Source organism: Sporisorium graminicola, chromosome SGRAM_1 (assembly GCF_005498985.1).
Source record: "Sporisorium graminicola strain CBS 10092 chromosome SGRAM_1, whole genome shotgun sequence".
In the NCBI taxonomy this organism is placed as follows: Eukaryota; Fungi; Basidiomycota; class Ustilaginomycetes; order Ustilaginales; family Ustilaginaceae; genus Sporisorium; species Sporisorium graminicola.
In genome coordinates this window covers 1,147,989-1,166,055 of record NC_043719.1, presented here as the reverse complement: position 1 = coordinate 1,166,055, position 18,067 = coordinate 1,147,989, and the positions used below count along the sequence as shown (strand labels likewise).

General features: G+C 57.8%; 7 protein-coding genes across 7 annotated transcripts; 3 read left to right on the top strand and 4 right to left on the bottom strand.

Annotated features, from left to right (window-relative positions):
* Nucleotides 1–364: 364 nt before the first annotated feature.
* Nucleotides 365–2,296, top strand: EX895_000446 (uncharacterized protein; the record flags this gene model as incomplete). Its single annotated transcript, XM_029881047.1, has 1 exon — nucleotides 365–2,296. The coding sequence occupies one exon, from the start codon at nucleotides 365–367 to the stop codon at nucleotides 2,294–2,296; it is 1,932 nt and encodes a 643-aa protein (XP_029742433.1).
* A 208-nt stretch (nucleotides 2,297–2,504) lies between these two features.
* Nucleotides 2,505–3,800, bottom strand: EX895_000445 (uncharacterized protein; the record flags this gene model as incomplete). Its single annotated transcript, XM_029881046.1, has 1 exon — nucleotides 2,505–3,800. One exon carries the CDS (start codon nucleotides 3,798–3,800, stop codon nucleotides 2,505–2,507), a length of 1,296 nt encoding a protein of 431 aa, XP_029742432.1.
* Nucleotides 3,801–4,463: 663 nt separating this feature from the next.
* On the bottom strand, nucleotides 4,464–6,470 carry EX895_000444 (uncharacterized protein; the record flags this gene model as incomplete). The annotated part of the gene is made up of 1 exon (XM_029881045.1): nucleotides 4,464–6,470. One exon carries the CDS (start codon nucleotides 6,468–6,470, stop codon nucleotides 4,464–4,466), a length of 2,007 nt encoding a protein of 668 aa, XP_029742431.1.
* A 656-nt stretch (nucleotides 6,471–7,126) lies between these two features.
* On the bottom strand, nucleotides 7,127–8,032 carry EX895_000443 (uncharacterized protein; the record flags this gene model as incomplete). Its single annotated transcript, XM_029881044.1, has 1 exon — nucleotides 7,127–8,032. The coding sequence occupies one exon, from the start codon at nucleotides 8,030–8,032 to the stop codon at nucleotides 7,127–7,129; it is 906 nt and encodes a 301-aa protein (XP_029742430.1).
* Nucleotides 8,033–9,067: 1,035 nt separating this feature from the next.
* EX895_000442 (uncharacterized protein) lies at nucleotides 9,068–14,251 on the top strand (the record flags this gene model as incomplete). Its single annotated transcript, XM_029881043.1, has 1 exon — nucleotides 9,068–14,251. The coding sequence occupies one exon, from the start codon at nucleotides 9,068–9,070 to the stop codon at nucleotides 14,249–14,251; it is 5,184 nt and encodes a 1,727-aa protein (XP_029742429.1).
* Nucleotides 14,252–14,656: 405 nt separating this feature from the next.
* EX895_000441 (uncharacterized protein) lies at nucleotides 14,657–15,444 on the top strand (the record flags this gene model as incomplete). Its single annotated transcript, XM_029881042.1, has 2 exons — nucleotides 14,657–15,248; nucleotides 15,371–15,444. 2 exons carry the CDS (start codon nucleotides 14,657–14,659, stop codon nucleotides 15,442–15,444), a joined length of 666 nt encoding a protein of 221 aa, XP_029742428.1.
* Nucleotides 15,445–15,631: 187 nt separating this feature from the next.
* On the bottom strand, nucleotides 15,632–17,503 carry EX895_000440 (uncharacterized protein; the record flags this gene model as incomplete). Its single annotated transcript, XM_029881041.1, has 1 exon — nucleotides 15,632–17,503. The coding sequence occupies one exon, from the start codon at nucleotides 17,501–17,503 to the stop codon at nucleotides 15,632–15,634; it is 1,872 nt and encodes a 623-aa protein (XP_029742427.1).
* Between the last annotated feature and the right edge of the window lie 564 nt (nucleotides 17,504–18,067).

Sequence of the window (18,067 nt, the reverse complement as noted above, 5' to 3'; positions counted from 1 at the left end):
CATGCGAAGAACTGAGTTTTTGGGTTTTCTTCTACTGTACTGTACAGACATTTGTTATTCAACAGGCAAATTTTGGATACAATTCGAGTTGCGAGTTAAGGGTTCGGTTATTCAAAAAAGTCGGCGAGGAAGAAAAAAAGTTGAAATTGCCCCACGTCTAACTTTTTTTCCCTCCTTCTTTGATCCACTGTATCATCAGAGCTTCTTCCTTCTTCTCCATCATCCTGATTGCGAGTGATCTCGCTACACTTCTCTGCTTCTTCGCCGAAAATAAGCTCCGTCAAGCAAGGCAGCCACTGGAGAGAAACTTTCACAGCTCATCACCCTCTTCCACACGAGCAACCAGCTCTCCCACCTCGCCACCATGGAAGCCGGACCTTCCAAACCCTCCCGCTCTGGCAGCAGCTCCAAGCGCAGCAAGTCGAAGGGCGAGAAGAAGGAATACCACAGTCAGGAGGCGCTCGATAAGCAGTTCCATTCGATCAAATCCGCCACCTCACTTCCAGGCACCCTTGACCGTTCCGCCCCCGCCGCTGTCCGCGATGCCAAACTTCCCAAATCAGTCACAAGCGTCAAGGACAAGAAGCTCAAGAGCAAGCTCACACACCAGCATCTCTCACAGAAGCGCGCCGCCGAATCCGCACGTCTCGCCAATGAGTACCTCAACACCTCCGCTCCCGGTGAGGGCGCAGGAATGATCGAGACCGAGGGCGAGCTCGAGCGTACGTTCAAAGTGACTCAGGCGCAGATCAAGGACAATGTCGGTATTGATACCGCCAAGAAAGGGTTCGAGCTGAAGCTGGATGGGGGGAAGCAAGGTGTTGGGTTGGGCCCGTACAGGTGTGACTACACCAGGAACGGAAGGCATCTTGTCATCGGTGGAAGGAAAGGTCACTTGGCGGCGTTCGACTGGCAGACAGGAAAGCTGAGCTGCGAGATCCAGGTTAGGGAGACTGTCAGGGACGTCAAGTGGTTGCACAACAACAGCTTCTTTGCAGCGGCGCAAAAGAAGTACGTCTACATTTACGACGACGCAGGCATCGAGATTCACAAGCTCAAGAATCATACCGACGTCAACCGGCTCGAGTTCTTGCCCTACCACTTTCTGCTTGCATCCGTCGGTGCCACTGGCTACCTCAAGTACCAGGACACTTCGACAGGTACCCTCATCAGCCAGCACCGTACCGGATTGGGCAACTGCAACACGATGACGCAAAACCCGCTCACTGCTGTTCTGCATCTCGGCCACACTAACGGTACCGTAACCATGTGGACGCCCAACCTCTCGACACCGGCGGTGAAGATGCTAGCGCACCGCGGACCTGTGACGGGCATCTCGATCGACTCGCGCAACGGCGGTCGCGACATGGCGACGTGCGGCATGGATGGAACGATCAAAGTGTGGGACACGCGCATGTTGGGCAAAGGCCCACGCCGAGAATGGCAGGCACGTCGACCCGCTTCAGATTTGCAGTACTCTCAACGTGGACTGCTCGGTGTAGCATGGGGCCCGCACGTTTCGGTGTACGACACGAACGCTGCGCTTGGAAACGCTCCTCCCGGCCCGTACATCACCCAAGGCTTCCCACGCTCTGAACCGCTCCAGGTCAAGTTCTGCCCCTTCGAAGATGTTCTGGGCGTTGGTCACGCCGGTGGCTTTACGAGCTTGCTCGTCCCCGGTGCGGGTGAGCCCAACTTCGACTCGTCCGAGCTGGACCCCTTCGAGACACGCAACGCCCGTCGTGAGCGCGAAGTGCATCAGTTACTCGACAAGATCTCGCCTGACCTTATCTCGATCGACCAGTCCATCTTGGGTTCTATCCATGTCGCCGAGACCAACGTCTCCGCTGCGGAACAGGACCGCATCTTGGCCGAGATGGCGAAACGCAACCCGGACGCCGTCGCGCGCAGCGCAGACGGACGTGCCTATTCGCAGCTCTCGCGCATCGAGCGGATGCAGCTCGACAACCCGGATGCTTCGCCACTGGCATTCGACGAGGACGGTGAAGAGTACACGGCTGCAGCGACAGGCTCGCCGGCGGCCAAGATCGCCGCGCACGACGCACCCAAGCCCGTCAAGGAGAAGAACCGTATGAGGGGGAAGAACAAGGCGCTCAGTAGGTATTTGAGGAAGAAGCGCGAGAACGTGATTGATCCGAACAGGATTGCGGTCAAGGCGAGGATGGAGAAGATGAGGAAGGATCAGGAGCAGCAGAGGAAGCGTAAGGCTGCGGCGGGGATCGCGGAGAGCGACGAGGGCTTTTCTGCGCTTGACTTGTTCAACAGACGTTCCTAGGCAATGCGATCGAATGTTTTCTACGGATGCGATGCGAGGGCTGATGGGATTACAGTGACAACGTCTGAGTGGTAGCGGCTGAGAAGCACAGTGAAGTTTGCTCGAGCTCAAATATCGTTTTCGACGGTGGGGCGCTCGCGGCGTGAGAGCATTTGCATTGCAGCGACGATCACAAAGGTATTGGTTGACTTCGCCTACCTTCCCGCCTCTACTCGAGTGACCATGCGCCACCGTCAAACTTGATCTGCACGGTCTTCTTGCCATCCAGACTCCTCCTACCCGCCTCCAAGATGGCCGTGGTCAGCACGGTATCCTTGATCGTCGGCAGGACAACGTCGTAGTCCGCGGCGTTGCGCTCGCCCCTGTTGATGCGCGTGCAAGCCGTGACAAAGTTCTCGAGGCTCAAGTAACCGTAACCATGCTGACCAGCGAAGAAGCCCTCGGCGTCCGGAGTGTAGCGCATGTAGAACGGGTTGTAGTCGGTGCACGATCCTCCGGTGACCGACTGGGCGCTGTCTTCCTTGGTGAACTGGTAGCCGCGGCGGGCCTGGTTGATGCGCGTTTCACCTTGGGTGCCGACGAAGTGGAAGTGCTGTTCCGAGTGCACTCCGGCTCCTTGCGGGGCTGCCCACGAGGCGGTGAAGACGGCAGTGGCGCGCTTGCCCGTCTGTGCTGCGCCGGTGGCGGGATCGAGGATGCCAAAATCCACGAGCAGCGTGATGGTGTCCTCCGTGCCTGCGACGCAGCCTTTGGCGGTGGCGATGCCCTGCGAGGCCGAGGCAGTCACCTGGACGGGGATCGCACGGCCCTGGACCATCCAGAGGCAGATGTCGATGTGGTGCGAGTTGAGGTAGTACGAGATATCGCTGTCCCTGCCTGCCCAGGCTTTGAATGTCTCGAGCTGATTCTTGGGCTGGCTCATGTACGAGTAGAAGTAGTTGAGATCGCCCAGCTCGTCCCTCGCACGCTGGCGGGCATCCGCATACGCCGGGTCGAAGCGCTTGTGGTGCTCAACCATACACAGCACCCCCGCCTTGGCCGCCGCATCCACCAAAGCCTGATGGTCCTTGAGCGTCTGCGTCGCCGGCTTCGTCACCAGCACATGCACCCCACGCTGAATCGCATACATGGCAATCTCAAAGTGCGTCGAGTCTGGCGTGAAGATGGTAATCGCATCGCCGGCTTTCAGAGAGTCGATCGCGCTCTTGTAAGCATCCCCATCGCGAACCCCCGCTGCGGGATACGACGTGAATGCCGTCGACATGTCGCGGTACTTGCTCTCGATGTTCTTCTCGAAGTGCTGTCGGATCCCCACGAACTTGTCGCCGTTGGTGCCGACCATTTTGATCTCGGGGGAGATGAGCCCGCGGCGACGAAGGTCGAACATCACGAGGCCCACCACGCCGAGCTTCTTGTCCGATGGCGATTCCGAGTTGCCCACAAAGCCAGTCGTGTATTCACCGGTGCCCACGGCGAGCACCGTCGGAAGACCTGCAGACGACATTCTGGTGCGATATTCCCAGACCGGAGGGTTCAGGATCGAAGGTGAGAGACGGTGTCGAGTGGATCTCAAAAGGGTGTAAAAGAGGGAGTAGTGGATCCGATGGCGAGGAGCTTCAAGGGCAGAACTCTATATATGTGCTCCTCCCAAGGAACGCTCAACACCCATCACGCACACGACAAGCTTGGGCAACAGAGTCGAGCGAGAGAGTCTTCTGCCGGCAAAAGCGACTCGTCGGTGGAAAGAGCGGCAAAAACAGAAATCCAATTCGCGGTCCGAAGAGGTCCGGTCGTGCCCGCCACGCTTTTCGGTTGTCTAGTTACACACGGCGCCATCCTCGCCTCCGCCGCCGCCCACTCTGAACTCATTCTCGCCGCCCTCAGCTCCCCACGTCTACAATACTTCAATGCAGATCTTCTTGGCATGTTCTCCGGCCTCTCGATTTGCCCAATGTCGCCGCGATTTCCCCACGACATACGAAGCGTATCTCGCCACGTGCGAAGCTGTCACAGAAGGTATAAGGTGGGTCGGAACCAGCAGCCTCAGCGGGCACAAGACTTCACGCAATGCAGTCAGCTGCACGAAAATCTGTCTAGGTATTTCTCTATCGGAACCACTGCACACTGCCAACGTCCAAGAACGCCTTTAGCATCCTAGCTCGCAACCTCAAGAAGGAATCGAGTAGGCCTCACCCCTCCTTCCCACACCGGAGCTCGCCTTCACACCACCATTCTGCCTCTTAATCGCCTTCAGCGGGTTGACAACACCAGTTCTACCCTTAGCACCGCTCTTGAATCCGGGACCATCGTAGAAGATCGTCTCGTCGGGACGGTTGAGTGTTGGCCAAGCGACATAGTCGAGGCCCCTCGAGACCATGAACTGCAGACTGCCGACGGCGATGACGAGCCAGAGCGTGAAAAAGTAGAGGTGCGACGACGAGCCCTTGGCAGCATCGCCCGCGACGGAGGCGATGGTTTGCGCCGTCGTGTGACGAGGCAGCACCAAGCTAGCGAAAACCATCGAGAGGGCGAAGAAGAACACCCAGGGCATGGCACGCACCAGCAACGCGCGCTGGTCCGGGTGCGGCAGGCCCTTGGACGGCTCCCATGCGCCCGTGAACAGGTCGTAGGCATCCTGGCGGGCGCCGTCAAAGTAGTTGTTCTTGACATACCGCGTCACCGAGTTGACGCCGTCCTGCAACGCACCCTCCTTTGACCGCTTGCCCGTCCGCGTAAAGTCCGTCTTGAGCGCGCCCGTCCCACTGTACGCCTTGGAGATGACATCAGCATGGTCGGCCCATACGTTGCGGTAGACGTGCATGAACTCGGCCTGTGTCTCGACCTTTTCACCTGCGTCGAGGATGCCGATGGAACGCAGCTGCTCGTTGAGCACCCAGCGTGCCAAAGTACCCTGCACGACGTTGGTGCGGTCGAGACAGTCCATGCAATTGGTGCGCACCACCGAGCGCTGGCTGCTCACCACTTTGCCATCTTCGCTTGCAAAGTAGTCTGCGCTCTTGAGACCTTTGGTCTGAAGACGGTCAATGAGATCCATGACGCGTTCGAACTTCATGCCCTTGCATTCGTGGTGGAAGTCATAGTAGGTGTAGTGCACCTGCGGGTTGTGCAGCTTGTCGACAGCGCGCTCGTACGCCTCCTTGACGGGCTTCTCGTAGCCTTTTTGGTTGACCAGGTTCACCAAGTAGTTGTCTCCGTATCGATTTACCTGATCCTCGAAGTGGCGACGGGTAGCTTCGACAGTCTCGGGTTTCTCCATGATCTGCAGGTCCGGCTTGTAGCGCAGGTTGTTGATTTCAGCCCAGAAGACGGGGACGCTGCCTCGGGTTTGGACGTAGCTCTTGCGGATGCTGCCGTTGGCCTTGATCATGGTGGGACCACCTTTGGGATTCGTGATGACAAATTGCTCGGTCTCGTTGAAGTTGGACACGTTGCCGTTGAGGTCGATGCCTCGGGAAAAGTATCGCGTGCCTACGCGGTGACGTGAGCGACGAGCGATGAGACCGAGTACAAAGGCGTGGTTGTTGATCTTGACCTCCTTGACCTCGAGGAAGCCAAAGACGCACGGAAGGATGAAGCGCGACAGATCGTGGGCACCAGACTGCGTCGTCTCGACCAGCTTCTTCATCAGGAAGCGGTTCCAGAAGAAGCGTTCGTCGGTACGCTGCCAGAGCGGTGCCGACTTGTTCGAAACTTCAGCTTGACGCTGCATGCTACTTGTGAGATCGTAGTGGTAGCTGAAATAAAATGGGGCACTGTAGAGGTGAGCCTTGAGCAAGCCGAGCAGCGTCTTTTCAACAGGGTGTTTGAGCAACGAAGGATTGGCCTCCTTGTCGAGTGGGAGCGTGCGGAACTCGGTCGCCATGTAGATGTCAGCACCTGCGATCTCGGCGACCTTCTTCTTGCTGGTGATTACGACAAGGAACTCGGAGCTGTGCAGCTTGATGATACCAACAATGCCTTGTACCGACATGGTCTTGTCCCCCCCACCTGGTGCATCTTTGGCCAGACGCAGACTGCTGTCGTTTCGGTCAATCACGAGCACCTCGGAGGTGGTGGAGCCCGACGCCGATGTAGGTTCAAAGACATAGGCTTGAGGCGAGGTACGCAAACGAAACCCATCCCACAGCTGGGGGAGGCCGCTAGACGACGGCATGATGACGAGATCGGGAAAGGGAAGGATCTGTGCCGCGTCGAGTTGTAGAAGGGAGGAAGTGACGATGGCTATCGGCGCAACAGGGGCGAAGAGGTGGTGGTGGCGAAGAAGAGGGATGCATACGAAATAGGAGAGCTTCCTTCTTCTGGTCACAAAAGTCGAAAAGATGAACAAGTGCGGGGAGTTGAAAGTGAGCCTCTCACACGCCACGCCGCGCAGCACGGCCAGACAGCAGCACAGCCAAAACTTCGACGAAATGACGTTTTTGAGTCGGAGAGCGTGCGGCTGAGCACGGTGCAACTTTTGCTGCGTGAAATCCAAGAACAACAAATCGCCCGATCAAAAAGTGCTTCCCGATGCAAATTCCCATGCGATGCTTGCTCAAGAGGCCTTCGTCGTGATACAGACACAAGCTCTTACCGGCCAACGACGGCCGAATCTAACTGTGCGGCTTCTCATACGACGACAATCACTGCTAAGGATGTATGTTTTTGGATATCGCAGCCTGGCTACATGTACAAGTGAAGACGTGCACTAGTGCGCGCAAAGTGAGTGGATCCGACGGACCCTTTTATGAAATGTGACGAGGCAGCAAGTGGTGTCGTTGGCATGCAAGCCACGCCCTACGCGCTGCTGCGAGTATGGACGGTCAACCTCTAAGTGAGAAGAGTGAGACGCGACGAAACCTCGGCCTGGGCACGCACGACGTTGGCGAGGTACGAGACCATGAGCACATCCTGGAGATGGGCGTTGAACAGCGTCTCGAGCTTGTTGTCGTCCATGCCGGCAGGGACAACGCTGATTGTGTCGTTGAGGAAGCGACCGACGGCCTTGTCGCCCTCCTTCTCTCCCGAGATGACGGCACGCACGTAGGTGAGAACGCGGTCGAGTTGTGACTGCACTTGCTTGAGACTGACGGCGAGTGCATCGAGGTCCGTCAAAGGCGACGAGATGTTCTGAGAAGCGAGCAACGACAGCGAAGAGTGCTCTGGTGTCGAGTGCAAGAGGTTGGTGGGGAGGGGCAGGAAGACGCAGTTCTCGGCCTTGGGGGTAGCGCCCAACGGCGACGAGATGTACGACTTAATGCCGAGCCCAGACGCTTTCGAGCTGTCGATCGAGGTATCCAAAGTCAAGTGCACGGCCTGGTGGGGTGCGGTCTCTCGCGAGTAGAAGTCCTGGATGAGTGCGCTGTACGTGTTGAGCTCTGGCGAGGTAGCGTACCAACCAACGATGACCTCGTCCGGTCGTACCTTCTGGCAGAGCTCGTACATGCTTCGGTGGTATTCCATGTCGACCTGAACCTGACCCTCCTCCTCATCTTCCAAGTGGGGAACGGCAAAGCAGTTCTTGATCTCGATCTCGGACTCGGTACGGGTACCAAGCAGCGTACCAATCACCCGGTGCTGTCCATCGTTGCGGCGCAGGTAGTGGTCAAGAATCGAGAAGAGCGCGACAGGGTGCACGTGGACGCCGGTGACGGAACGCGAGTGCATCACACCCGAGCCAGTGCTAGCGGGGAAGTCGAGGTGAAGCGCAGACGACGAAGATTCGGCGAGCGACATGGTAGGCGATCTGTACTTTGGGTGCGACTGTGCGAGTGCGAATATTGCAAGGAAAGTCACGAATTACGACGAAGCGTTCGTGCCTGTGCAGGTGCGTGTGTGCGTGTGTCGAGCCGTGGTCGTCCAAAGCGGTGTGCACAAGCCGAGTAGAAGATCCAGTGATGTGGCGAGCCAGTTAAAAGGTTTCTGGCGTCAAGCTGGTGACGAGATGGTGGTATTGAAAAGATTGTGTTCGTCGTCGACACCAACAGCTATTGGACACTCGTTCTCTTCTGTCTTGTGCGGCTTGCCTGCGAGGGAAGAAGAAAGCGCTGTTTCTGCAGCTTTTCAGTCTCGTCTGCCCTTCTTTCCCTTTCCTACTCAGAGCAAGCAAGCAACCCTTTCTTCTTCTTTTCGGGCTCACTTGCGTTGAAGAGGAAAAGAAAAACTTGGATTTCTTCTTGTTGAACATTTTGTATTCGGAGAATTCAACCGACCGCATCTCAACGCAATTGAAAGCATATGCTGGCTTGTGACAATTTGTATTCAGTTCAGTCACAACCCTGCTCACGCTGTGCTCGCAGAGCGCGAGAAGCTCAGCAGCGTGTCGAGAGAGAGGACGCTGGAATTTAATTCGTCTAAGATGTTAGAAAGCTCGACAGAGAGACGGAGGCGGAGAGAGACAGCGACCTGATCTGATCGAGTCGAGGTTATTCTAGTGTGATGAATTGTGTGTTGCTCGAGCGCTAGCTCACCGTTTCGCAGCTCTCCATCTCGTTACTCTCCTTCCTTCCTTCCTTCTCTCCTGCATCCATCCTTCCCCACCACTGCAACGATCACGACCACCCTCAGAGCGAACCTTCCTTGATGGCTCTACTCTGCTGTCTGTAGATCATCCGGCTCGACAACCGACTTGCTCTGCCTTTGTAGCGCACGGCCGCTCGATTGCGTACTGCGAGACGCAGCTGGTAGTCGCTACCCTGCTCGCGCCACAGCCATCCTTCAGCTGTATTGCACTTGCCCTCATCCGACGTCGCAACTCGACCCATTTTCACCATGGCTGACGAGGAAAGAGTCCCTGCCCCCTACTTTCAGGATGACGAAGAGGGAGTTCCATCCGATGACGAAGAGGGTGTCGATCTCATGAGAGCGGATGGCAACCTCGTCGGCTCTGGGGGCGAGGACAGTAGCGATGAAGACGAAGATGATGATCCAGAAGAGGCTCGACGTATTGCAGAAGGTTTCATCGCAGAGGACGACGAGGAAGAGGAGGAGGACGACGAAGCACGCAAAGAGCGCAAGAGGCGCAGAAAGAAAAAAAGAAAGCAGACCGAGGAGGACTTTGAGGTTGACGAGGATGATCTCGAGCTGCTCGCCGAAAACACAGGTCAGTCTCGCCGCAAAGAGGCCGGCCGCCTCAAGCGTTTCCGACGGGGTTCCGCCTCTCCGCCAGCAGACGACGAGGCTGCCGCTAGGCAAAAGACGCTCGACCAGATCTTCGAGGACGACGACGACGACGAGGATGACGACATTCGCTCTGGTCGTCGCGGCGTCAATTACGACGATGACGACGAGGACCTGCCATCCGTCGGCCAAGCACTTCGCGCCGGTGTCGCGCGCAAACAACGTGAGGCGGTCGGAGGCTACGAGGACGACGGTCTCGACGACTTTATCGAAGAGGATGAGGACGACGAAGAGATGCAGGGCCTCGACGAGGATGAGCGAGAAGCGAGACGCCAGGAGAGGCGCGAGGAAAAGCGCCGCGCACGCATGTCTGGATCTGCAGCCGACCCAGCCAAGGCCGGCATCGATCGCGAGGCTTGGGACGAGATCCATGAGATTTTTGGTAATGGCGAGGACTACTTTTGGGCGCTCGAGGACGAGGACGAGGACGTCTTCGACGAGGAAAAGAAGAACAAGATGGAGTACAAGGACATATTCGAGCCCGCACAGATTGCGGAGCGCATGCTGACCGAAGACGACGAGCGCATCAAGCGCATCGACATCCCAGAACGTCTCCAACTTTCTTGCCCGGGCGAAGAGGGTCTCAAGCTACTCGAACGAAAGCTCACAGATGCAGAGCTCTTCCAAGCAGCCAAATGGGCCTCCACCCGTATCTCGACCAGGACCGCCGCCGAGTTTCTCGACGAAGCCGGACTCTTCCACCGCCAACGCTCTGACTTCATCAATGCTGTCCAGCTTATGCTCTCGTACATGCTCAACGACCTACTCGAGGTGCCCTTCCTTTTCCAGCACCGATTCGATGAGCTCGAACTTCTCATCGTGGACGAAGTCGATCGAACGCCTCGCACCATCGACCTCCTCACCCGTCGAGAACTTTACACGCTCAGTGGACTTGCGTTCAAGTTCAAGACCCTACTCGTTCGCAAGGATCAGCTGCGCGCCACTTTCAACAAGATCCATGTCGATGTCAAACATGAGCCTGGTGCAGAAGATCTTGGCGAAAGCGAAGCGTCTCAAGCCACTCGCGCCGAATCTTCGCAACGTCAAAGGGCCATCTTCGAAGACATGCTTGCGCAAGCTTCCAGTCTCGAGGAGATCTCTGACATCACCGAGTATCTCACTCTCCGGTACGGCCAAAAGATGCGCGATGCCCAGGCTCTAACCACCAACGGCTCAGATCAGGCAGCAGAGGACATGGAAGGTCTCACTTTGAATGGCGAGCCCCTCGTCGGCGCCACGCCCGGCTTCAAGAAGCCCAGCCTTGTCGGCCAGTATGAGCGCACCAAGAACACCGTCATCTCGGAGCTCGCAAACAAATTAGGCATCTCCTCCGACGATCTTGCTTCCAACATCACCAGTCACACTCGCCAGTACTCTCCTCGTGATCCGGAAGAGTCGCCCTTCAAGTTTGCCGAGCAATTCACAGGTTCTGCGTGGGGAGCACACTCGCCCGAGATTGCTCTTGCCAAGGCCAAGATGATGCTGAGCCAAGAGATTGGCAAAGACCCTATCTTGAAGCGAGAGATGCGCCAGCTCTTCAAGGACGCCGCCGAGATCAACATCGAGCCTACCGAGCGTGGCATGACCGTCATCGACGACCAGCATCCTTATGCCAACTTCAAGTTCATCCTCAACAAGCCAGCTCGTCTGGTGCCACAACAGCCCTCGCAGTATCTGCAGATGCTGCAGGCCGAGGACGAGCTTCTGATCAAACTCGACATCAACCTCAAGGACGTTGTGCTCTCGCGTTTCGAGACACGTCTCTATAACAACTACGCCAGCGAAGGTGTGAGCGAGGTCAGCAAGGCATGGAATGAGCAGAGGCGCGAAGTGATCCGAGAGGCGCTCAAAGTCCACCTCGTTCCCAACGGCCGCATCTGGCTCAAGGAGTGGCTCCGCGAAGAATCGCGAGAGATGCTGCTGCGCCACATCGATGTGCTCATGACCAAGCGCGTCGAAAAGGGACCCTTCATGTCCAGGAGCATGATCGCACGCAACCGCGATCCCAAGATCGAGGAGTTGGATCGCACACCGCGGGTGCTCGCCGTCTCGCATGGCGGTGGTGACCCGAGAAAGGACGTTGTGCAGGCCGTCTACCTCGACGAGCGAGGCCGCCTCCGTGAGCATGCCACTTTCGACGACTTGCGCCCGCTGACACAGCGTCAGTTGCAGGAACGCGAGCTCGAGTTGGAGCGCACACGAGGCAAGGCGGAATTTGCCGACCACCGAGCCGACTTTGTCAAGCTGCTTAAGCAGCGCAGGCCAGACGTGATCGTTGTCAGCGGCTGGAGTGTACGCACCGCAGAGCTCAAGAAGAACGTCAGGGAGCTTGCGGCTATGGCGCATCAAGAGATCTGCGACGCTGACCGTCTCGACACCGACCTGGAACGCGAGCAGGCAGCCATCGACGTCGTCACATGCCACGACGACGTTGCGCGCATCTACCAGCACAGCAGCCGTGCCGCTGAAGAGTTCCCTGAACTCCAGGAGCTCGGCCGCTATTGTCTTGCGTTGGCTCGATATGCGCAATCGCCCGTCAACGAGTTCGCAGCGCTGGGCAACGATCTCACCGCCGTCATTCTCGACCCCAACCAGCGCTTGCTGCCGCAGGATCGCTTGCGTCTTCACCTTGAGCGCTGCATCGGTGCTGTTGTCAACGACATGGGTGTTGAAATTAACCAGGCCATGACGAGCACTTACACGCAAACAATGTTACCGTTCGTCGCTGGTCTTGGTCCGAGAAAGGCGCAAGCTCTGGTCAACGCCATCAGCACCAAGCTCGAAGGTACGCTCATCAACCGAACACTGCTACTCTCGAGGAACATTTTGACGTTCCAGGTATTCCAGAACTGTGCGTCCTTCCTCCGCATCGAGCAGGATCTGCTGCTCGAGGCTGACGAGGACGATGTGCCGGACGTGCTCGACAGCACACGCATCCATCCCGAGGACTACGATTTCCCGCGCAAGATGGCCGCCGATGCTCTCAACAAGCACGAGGAGGACCTTGAGGGAGAGCATCCTAGTCTGCCATGCAAGGAGCTCATGGAGGACGCCGATCCTGCCGACAAGCTCAACACGCTCGACCTAGACAACTACGCAACGATGCTGTTCGAGCGTAAAGGCGAGCGCAAGCGCGCCACACTGCACTCCTGCCGAAGCGAGCTCATCAAGCCGTACTATGACCTGCGCGAGGTCCAGACCGAGCCCACACCGGAAGAGATTCTGACCATGTTTACCGGTGAAACACCCAAGACATTGGCGAAAGGTTTCGTCGTTTCGGTCGAGGTGATGCGGGTGCAAGAGGGCAGCCGAATGCAGGAGGGCCGCATCTTGTGCCGACTCGACTCGGGCATTGAAGGCACGATCGAGGCCGAGCACACGGTGGACAACTATGCGCCGGGATCAGTACGCCTGCGCGACCTGGTGCGACCTCAGCAGACGCTGGACGCGCTGGTTCGCCAGATCGACCTCGAGCAGTGCACGGTGCAGCTGAGCATCAAACCTTGGGACCTGCAACATCGTGCCACGCATCAAGGCAAGACGCCACTCGATCCCAAGTTCTATGACATGAGGAAAGCCGAGCAGTGGAACGAACAGGCGGCGGCTAAGGCCAAGTTGCGCGTCCAGGCGCGTCGACAGAACCGAGTCATCGACCACCCCAACTATCACAACTTCAACTACAAGTCGGCTGTGCAGTTCCTCGCCAGCCAGCCTCGAGGCTCGGTGGTCGTGCGTCCGAGCAGCAAGGGTGACGACCACCTTGCCGTGACGTGGAAGGTGGACGATGACGTGTACCAGAACATCGACGTGCTGGAACTCGACAAGGAGAGTGAGTACTCACTCGGACGAGTGCTGCGTATCGAGGGCATGGGGTCGTACTCGGACTTGGACGAGCTGATTGTCAACCACGTCAAGCCGATGGTGCATATGGTGGAGATGATGATGAACCACGAAAAATACAAGGGCGCCGACGAGGAGGACCTGCACCGCTTCTTGACCAACTGGTCGCTGGCGAACCCTTCGCGTTCGGTGTATGCCTTTGGTCTCAACAAGGATCGACCTGGCTACTTCAACCTGTCGTTCAAGGCGAACCGTGATGCGGCGATTCAGACGTGGCCGGTCAAGGTGCTACCCAACGCCTTCAAGCTGGGACCTGCTGATCAGCTCGCGGACGTCGCGGCGCTGTGTAACGCGTTCAAGACGCAGTACACGACGCAAGCGAGTATGGCGCGCGGCGCAAAGACGCCGTATGGTGGCGGACGGACGCCGGCTCCCGGCCTGGGTGGTGCGACGCCGATGGGCGGGCGTACACCATACGGTGGAGTCAGGAACGGCATAGCCGGCGGAGCCACACCTGGACTGGGCGCTGCGGGTGGATACGGTACTCCGATGATGAACGTGGCTTCGGCCACACCCAACCCGTATGGCGGCGGTGCCTACGGTCGCAACGGTCCCAGCATCGGCACAGGTGGGGGAGGATACGGTGCGCCACCTCCTCCCGGTCGACCACCCGCGATGCCCGGGGCTCCTCCTATGATGCCTCCTGGAATGGTCAGCGGTGGTGGCGGTGCTCCTCCCAGCTATCCTCCTCCCTACGGTGGTGGTGCAGGCGAGCCCGGACCGCCACCTTCGCGTCCGCCAGTGCCACACGGCATGCACCCGGACCGCTTTGCTCAGGCTGAGTACGGTGGCCATGGCGGAGGTGGCCAGCAACCTTATGGAGGAAACAATGGCAGTGGTGGTGGATACGGCGGAGGAGGAGGTTACCGGTACTGATCTGCGGAACCACTCACGAACAAAAAAAAAACCCCCCCTGGACTGCTGCAGGATGTCTTGCCCTGCTAGCCTGTCATTTCCGGCCCTGACTTGGATGTATTGATATCACGATCTTCGTAAAATGCAATGATTTATAGTAAGCTGAAGTAAGCTGGTGTTGTGTGGGCGTTGGAGAGGCTGCGTGATGAGATGATTGTAGAATCGGTGCTCGCGGTTCGAAGGTCAGAGGTGTTTGAGAAGCGGTTCAAGCTCCACATTTTCGGCGGTGAACGACTCCACACGTGCGCCATTTTCACACCCACCCAGTGCGCGCTGGAACCATTCGGTTGAACACTCAACACTCTTTCCTCATCCACACCATCTCCACCTAAACTCCCATTTCGCGCTTCCGTCTCAGCTCGCTCCATGTCCGGCAGCGACTCAATATCTGACCATACGGCTTTCGCGTTTGGGTCCGCATCCAACGAACGCGACAATGGCAGTGATAGCGTAAGCTCTGCGGGAGCGTTTACGTTCACCTCTCCTCGAACTGCTGCTACGGGGATGAATGAGAGTGGGTATCTGGACGACGCTCCCTCCACGTCCTCTACAACTGCCGGAAGCAGCAGGTCGCAGCTGGGTGCAACGTCGCTCTTCGCGACGCTGGCACAGCGACAATTCGATCAGCAGCAGCAACTCTCACAGTCGCAGTACGACGACGAGTCTGCCTGGACCACTTCCCGCCCCCACCGCTATCGCCATACTCGCCATTCCCAGGGCCGACGTGCAGAAATCGATGACGTTTCGACTAGCAGCAGCAGTAGCAGTGGCAGGAGGGAGAGAAGGGCGAGAAGAGACTCGCTCGAAAGCGACTACAGCGACGAAACCACCTCATCCGCTCACGACAGAGCCCTGCAGCGCGAATGGGAAGAACAGGTAGACCAGCTCAAACTCATGTTCCAGATCATCATCTTGCCCTTTGTGGGCAAGTTCTTCGGTCGCAAGTTTGGCTACTTTTGTAAGTCCCCCATGCCCTTTCCCTCTGTCTCACCTGGTTTCATCGCTCTGTTCGACCGCTTCTTTCACGGGAAGATCTGGGTGCTGACACAGCGCTTTGGTTGGACTCGCGCTTCACTACAGTGTATAACCGGTATCAGGTGTTGGGCTCGCCGCTGCGGCAGGCGTTCTGGAGCGGGATTGGTGCAACTGCCTAAGCTCGGCATTCTTCACCAGTGTATTGTTAATGGCAGACAGACCCTCATAGACGTCTCAGGACCCGTTGGTCGCAATGTCGGCCAGTGTGCTACCGCTCGTCATGATCGATGAAACAAAAACTTGCACGTTGCTTGCGGAACCGCATCTAAAGGGGAGGAAACTACACAACACACCGCTCCCCCACCATCACCTCCGCAAAACCCGCGGAACGTTCTTCGCCCGCCTGACGATCAACACCAAACTCACGACCACACCAATAACACACCCTACACTCGTCACGACAAACACCTGCCTGTAGCACTCCTCGCCATCCATGCACAGATGCCGGTTCGTCGGATGATCATCATGCCCCTGGCCCTTGCCATTGCCGGCCTTCAATGCCTGCACCACCACGCTGAGCATGCTCGTATCCGACGGCACGTGGCTGTCGTAGATGTGCCCAAACAGCAGATTGAACACGTTGCCCGCCACCACGGGCGACAGGCTGACAAAGCCGTAGTTCTGGCTGAAGTGTTTCATGCCGAACCACTCGAAGACGAGCGTGGGGCAGACGCCGAACAGCGTGCCGTAGGCCAAGCCTGTGAGCGTCGAGACGGCGAACAGCTGGTCGACGGTGGACACCGCACCGGGGAAGGCGGCGAGCAGCTGGCTCGCCAGCGCCAGCGTCGTGACCACGATCAGCAGCCACACGCGGTTCGCCGCCGACGCGGTGCGGTTGACCAATAGATCCGACAGCAGACCGATGATGATGCGCCCGCTAAAGTTGCACAGCGAGATGGCCGAGACCTGTTGCGCCTGCAGATGCTGCACCGCCGCCTTGGCATCGCGCCTGAGCGTTTCAAACTCAAACGCCGTGACATCTGATCGTCGGAGCAACAGGTCGGCGTTGTCCGCAGCGACGAGCAGCGGGTTGTCACGATGGTTGTAGTCCCACAGCGTCTTGGTGATGGTTCCGACATTGTTGATAAGTAGGAGACCGGCACCGGAGACGAGCGTCATGACCAAGAAGATGAGGTAGAAGTCGATCTGTTTGAAGAGGCGGCGGCCGGAGATGTCGATGTGCGAGGGGTTGATATCGGCGTGCAAGGTGCGTTTGGATCTGTCTCGGCCGGACAGAAGGCCTTGCGATTCCGGGTCGAGGTTGGAGATTGTGTCGATCTCGTCCGAGGAGGCAACGGCGCTGGTGGCGGTTGGGTTGCGGGAGCTTTCGGCAGTACCGTTAAAGCGAGGGTGCAGACGGTCGTTCGCATCGCTTTCGTCGTCGGTGGCTTCGGCAGAAAGCGCTTCGGGCTGTTGCCAGATGGTGGCGCGGGCACCAATGTCTGAAGAGGTGCGGCGGCGCAAATAGCCCGAAGACGCAGTCCGCGAGGCATCCGTATGCTGCCTTTCACCCGCAGCCTCGATTGGCGGGATGATCTTGATCAGTCCCAGCCCGATGAGCATGCTCGTCATACTGCCGAACGCCAACAGCAGCAAATAATCGCCCGTGTTGCCCGGAAACAACAGATGCGACAGCGACGAATAGAAGAAGGCACTTAGCCCAAACCCGGACAGCACCAACGCCGTCGCCGTACCCCTCCTACTCCCACCCCACGACTTGGCCTGTGCATTCATCGCCGCGGTGAAGCCACCACTGTTGCCCAACCCTGTCAGCAGATTCAAGAAAAACAACAAACCCGTCGAGTGCACCGTCCAGTCGCCTGTATACGACAGCGACAGCCCTGAATACCCGATCGGCACCAGCACCGCCGCTACGATCAACGCCGTCTGCGGGCCGCGCTTATCAATGAATCGGCCCCAGAGTGGGGAGGAGAGGTAGACTCCCGCGTTGCCCGCGATGCCAATGAGGTTGATCTGTGTCGAGGTGAGGTGGAGCGACTCTTGCAGTTGCGGGGCGAACGAGGAGAAGGCATAGTTGGAGCCGGCGGAGAGGGCGACGCAGACCGAGCCGGCGAGGGAGATGACCTTGCGCCGCAAGAGGCGTTTGCGTTCTTCGGGGTGGAGCGAGTGCGACACACCGTGAGAGTGAGACGAGGAGGATGTCTGGGTGAGTGCCATCGTGAAAGTGTCGAGTCGATGCTGGAGTGCAGTCGAGAAGGTGGGGTGGTAGTTCGTCGACGAGCACTGTTGTGCGATCGCTATATCGCCTTTGCCGTTTCTAGTCTCAGCGGTCAACCACTCTGGATGGTAGAACGGCGGAGGCTGAGAGGGCCGAGGTGCATTCAAGCTGTCGATGTGCGACCAACGGTGGCTAAGAGCCAACGCCAGACGGATAACGAGGAAGAGTGATGATGTCTGCCGAGAGACGCACGCACGTTTCAGCATTCCGCACGAGCGAGCACACTAAAAATATAAATAATCCCCAGCCGCTGGTTGGGCGTTTGAGCTACTGTAAAACTCGACGGAATCGCAATGACAAAACACAACATGGTCGAAGTTGCAATTTGCACGCTATTGCGCAGGCACGGATCGGCCGTTCCAATTCAATCCAACACAGCCAAGAGACCCTTGGCCCACGCACCAACACTCGTGTCACACTTGCCCGTGCGGCTGCTCTCTTTTCTCTTGTCATGGTCACACATGTCGACGTTGCTCGGATTCTGCCTGAAAAGCCTTCACCTT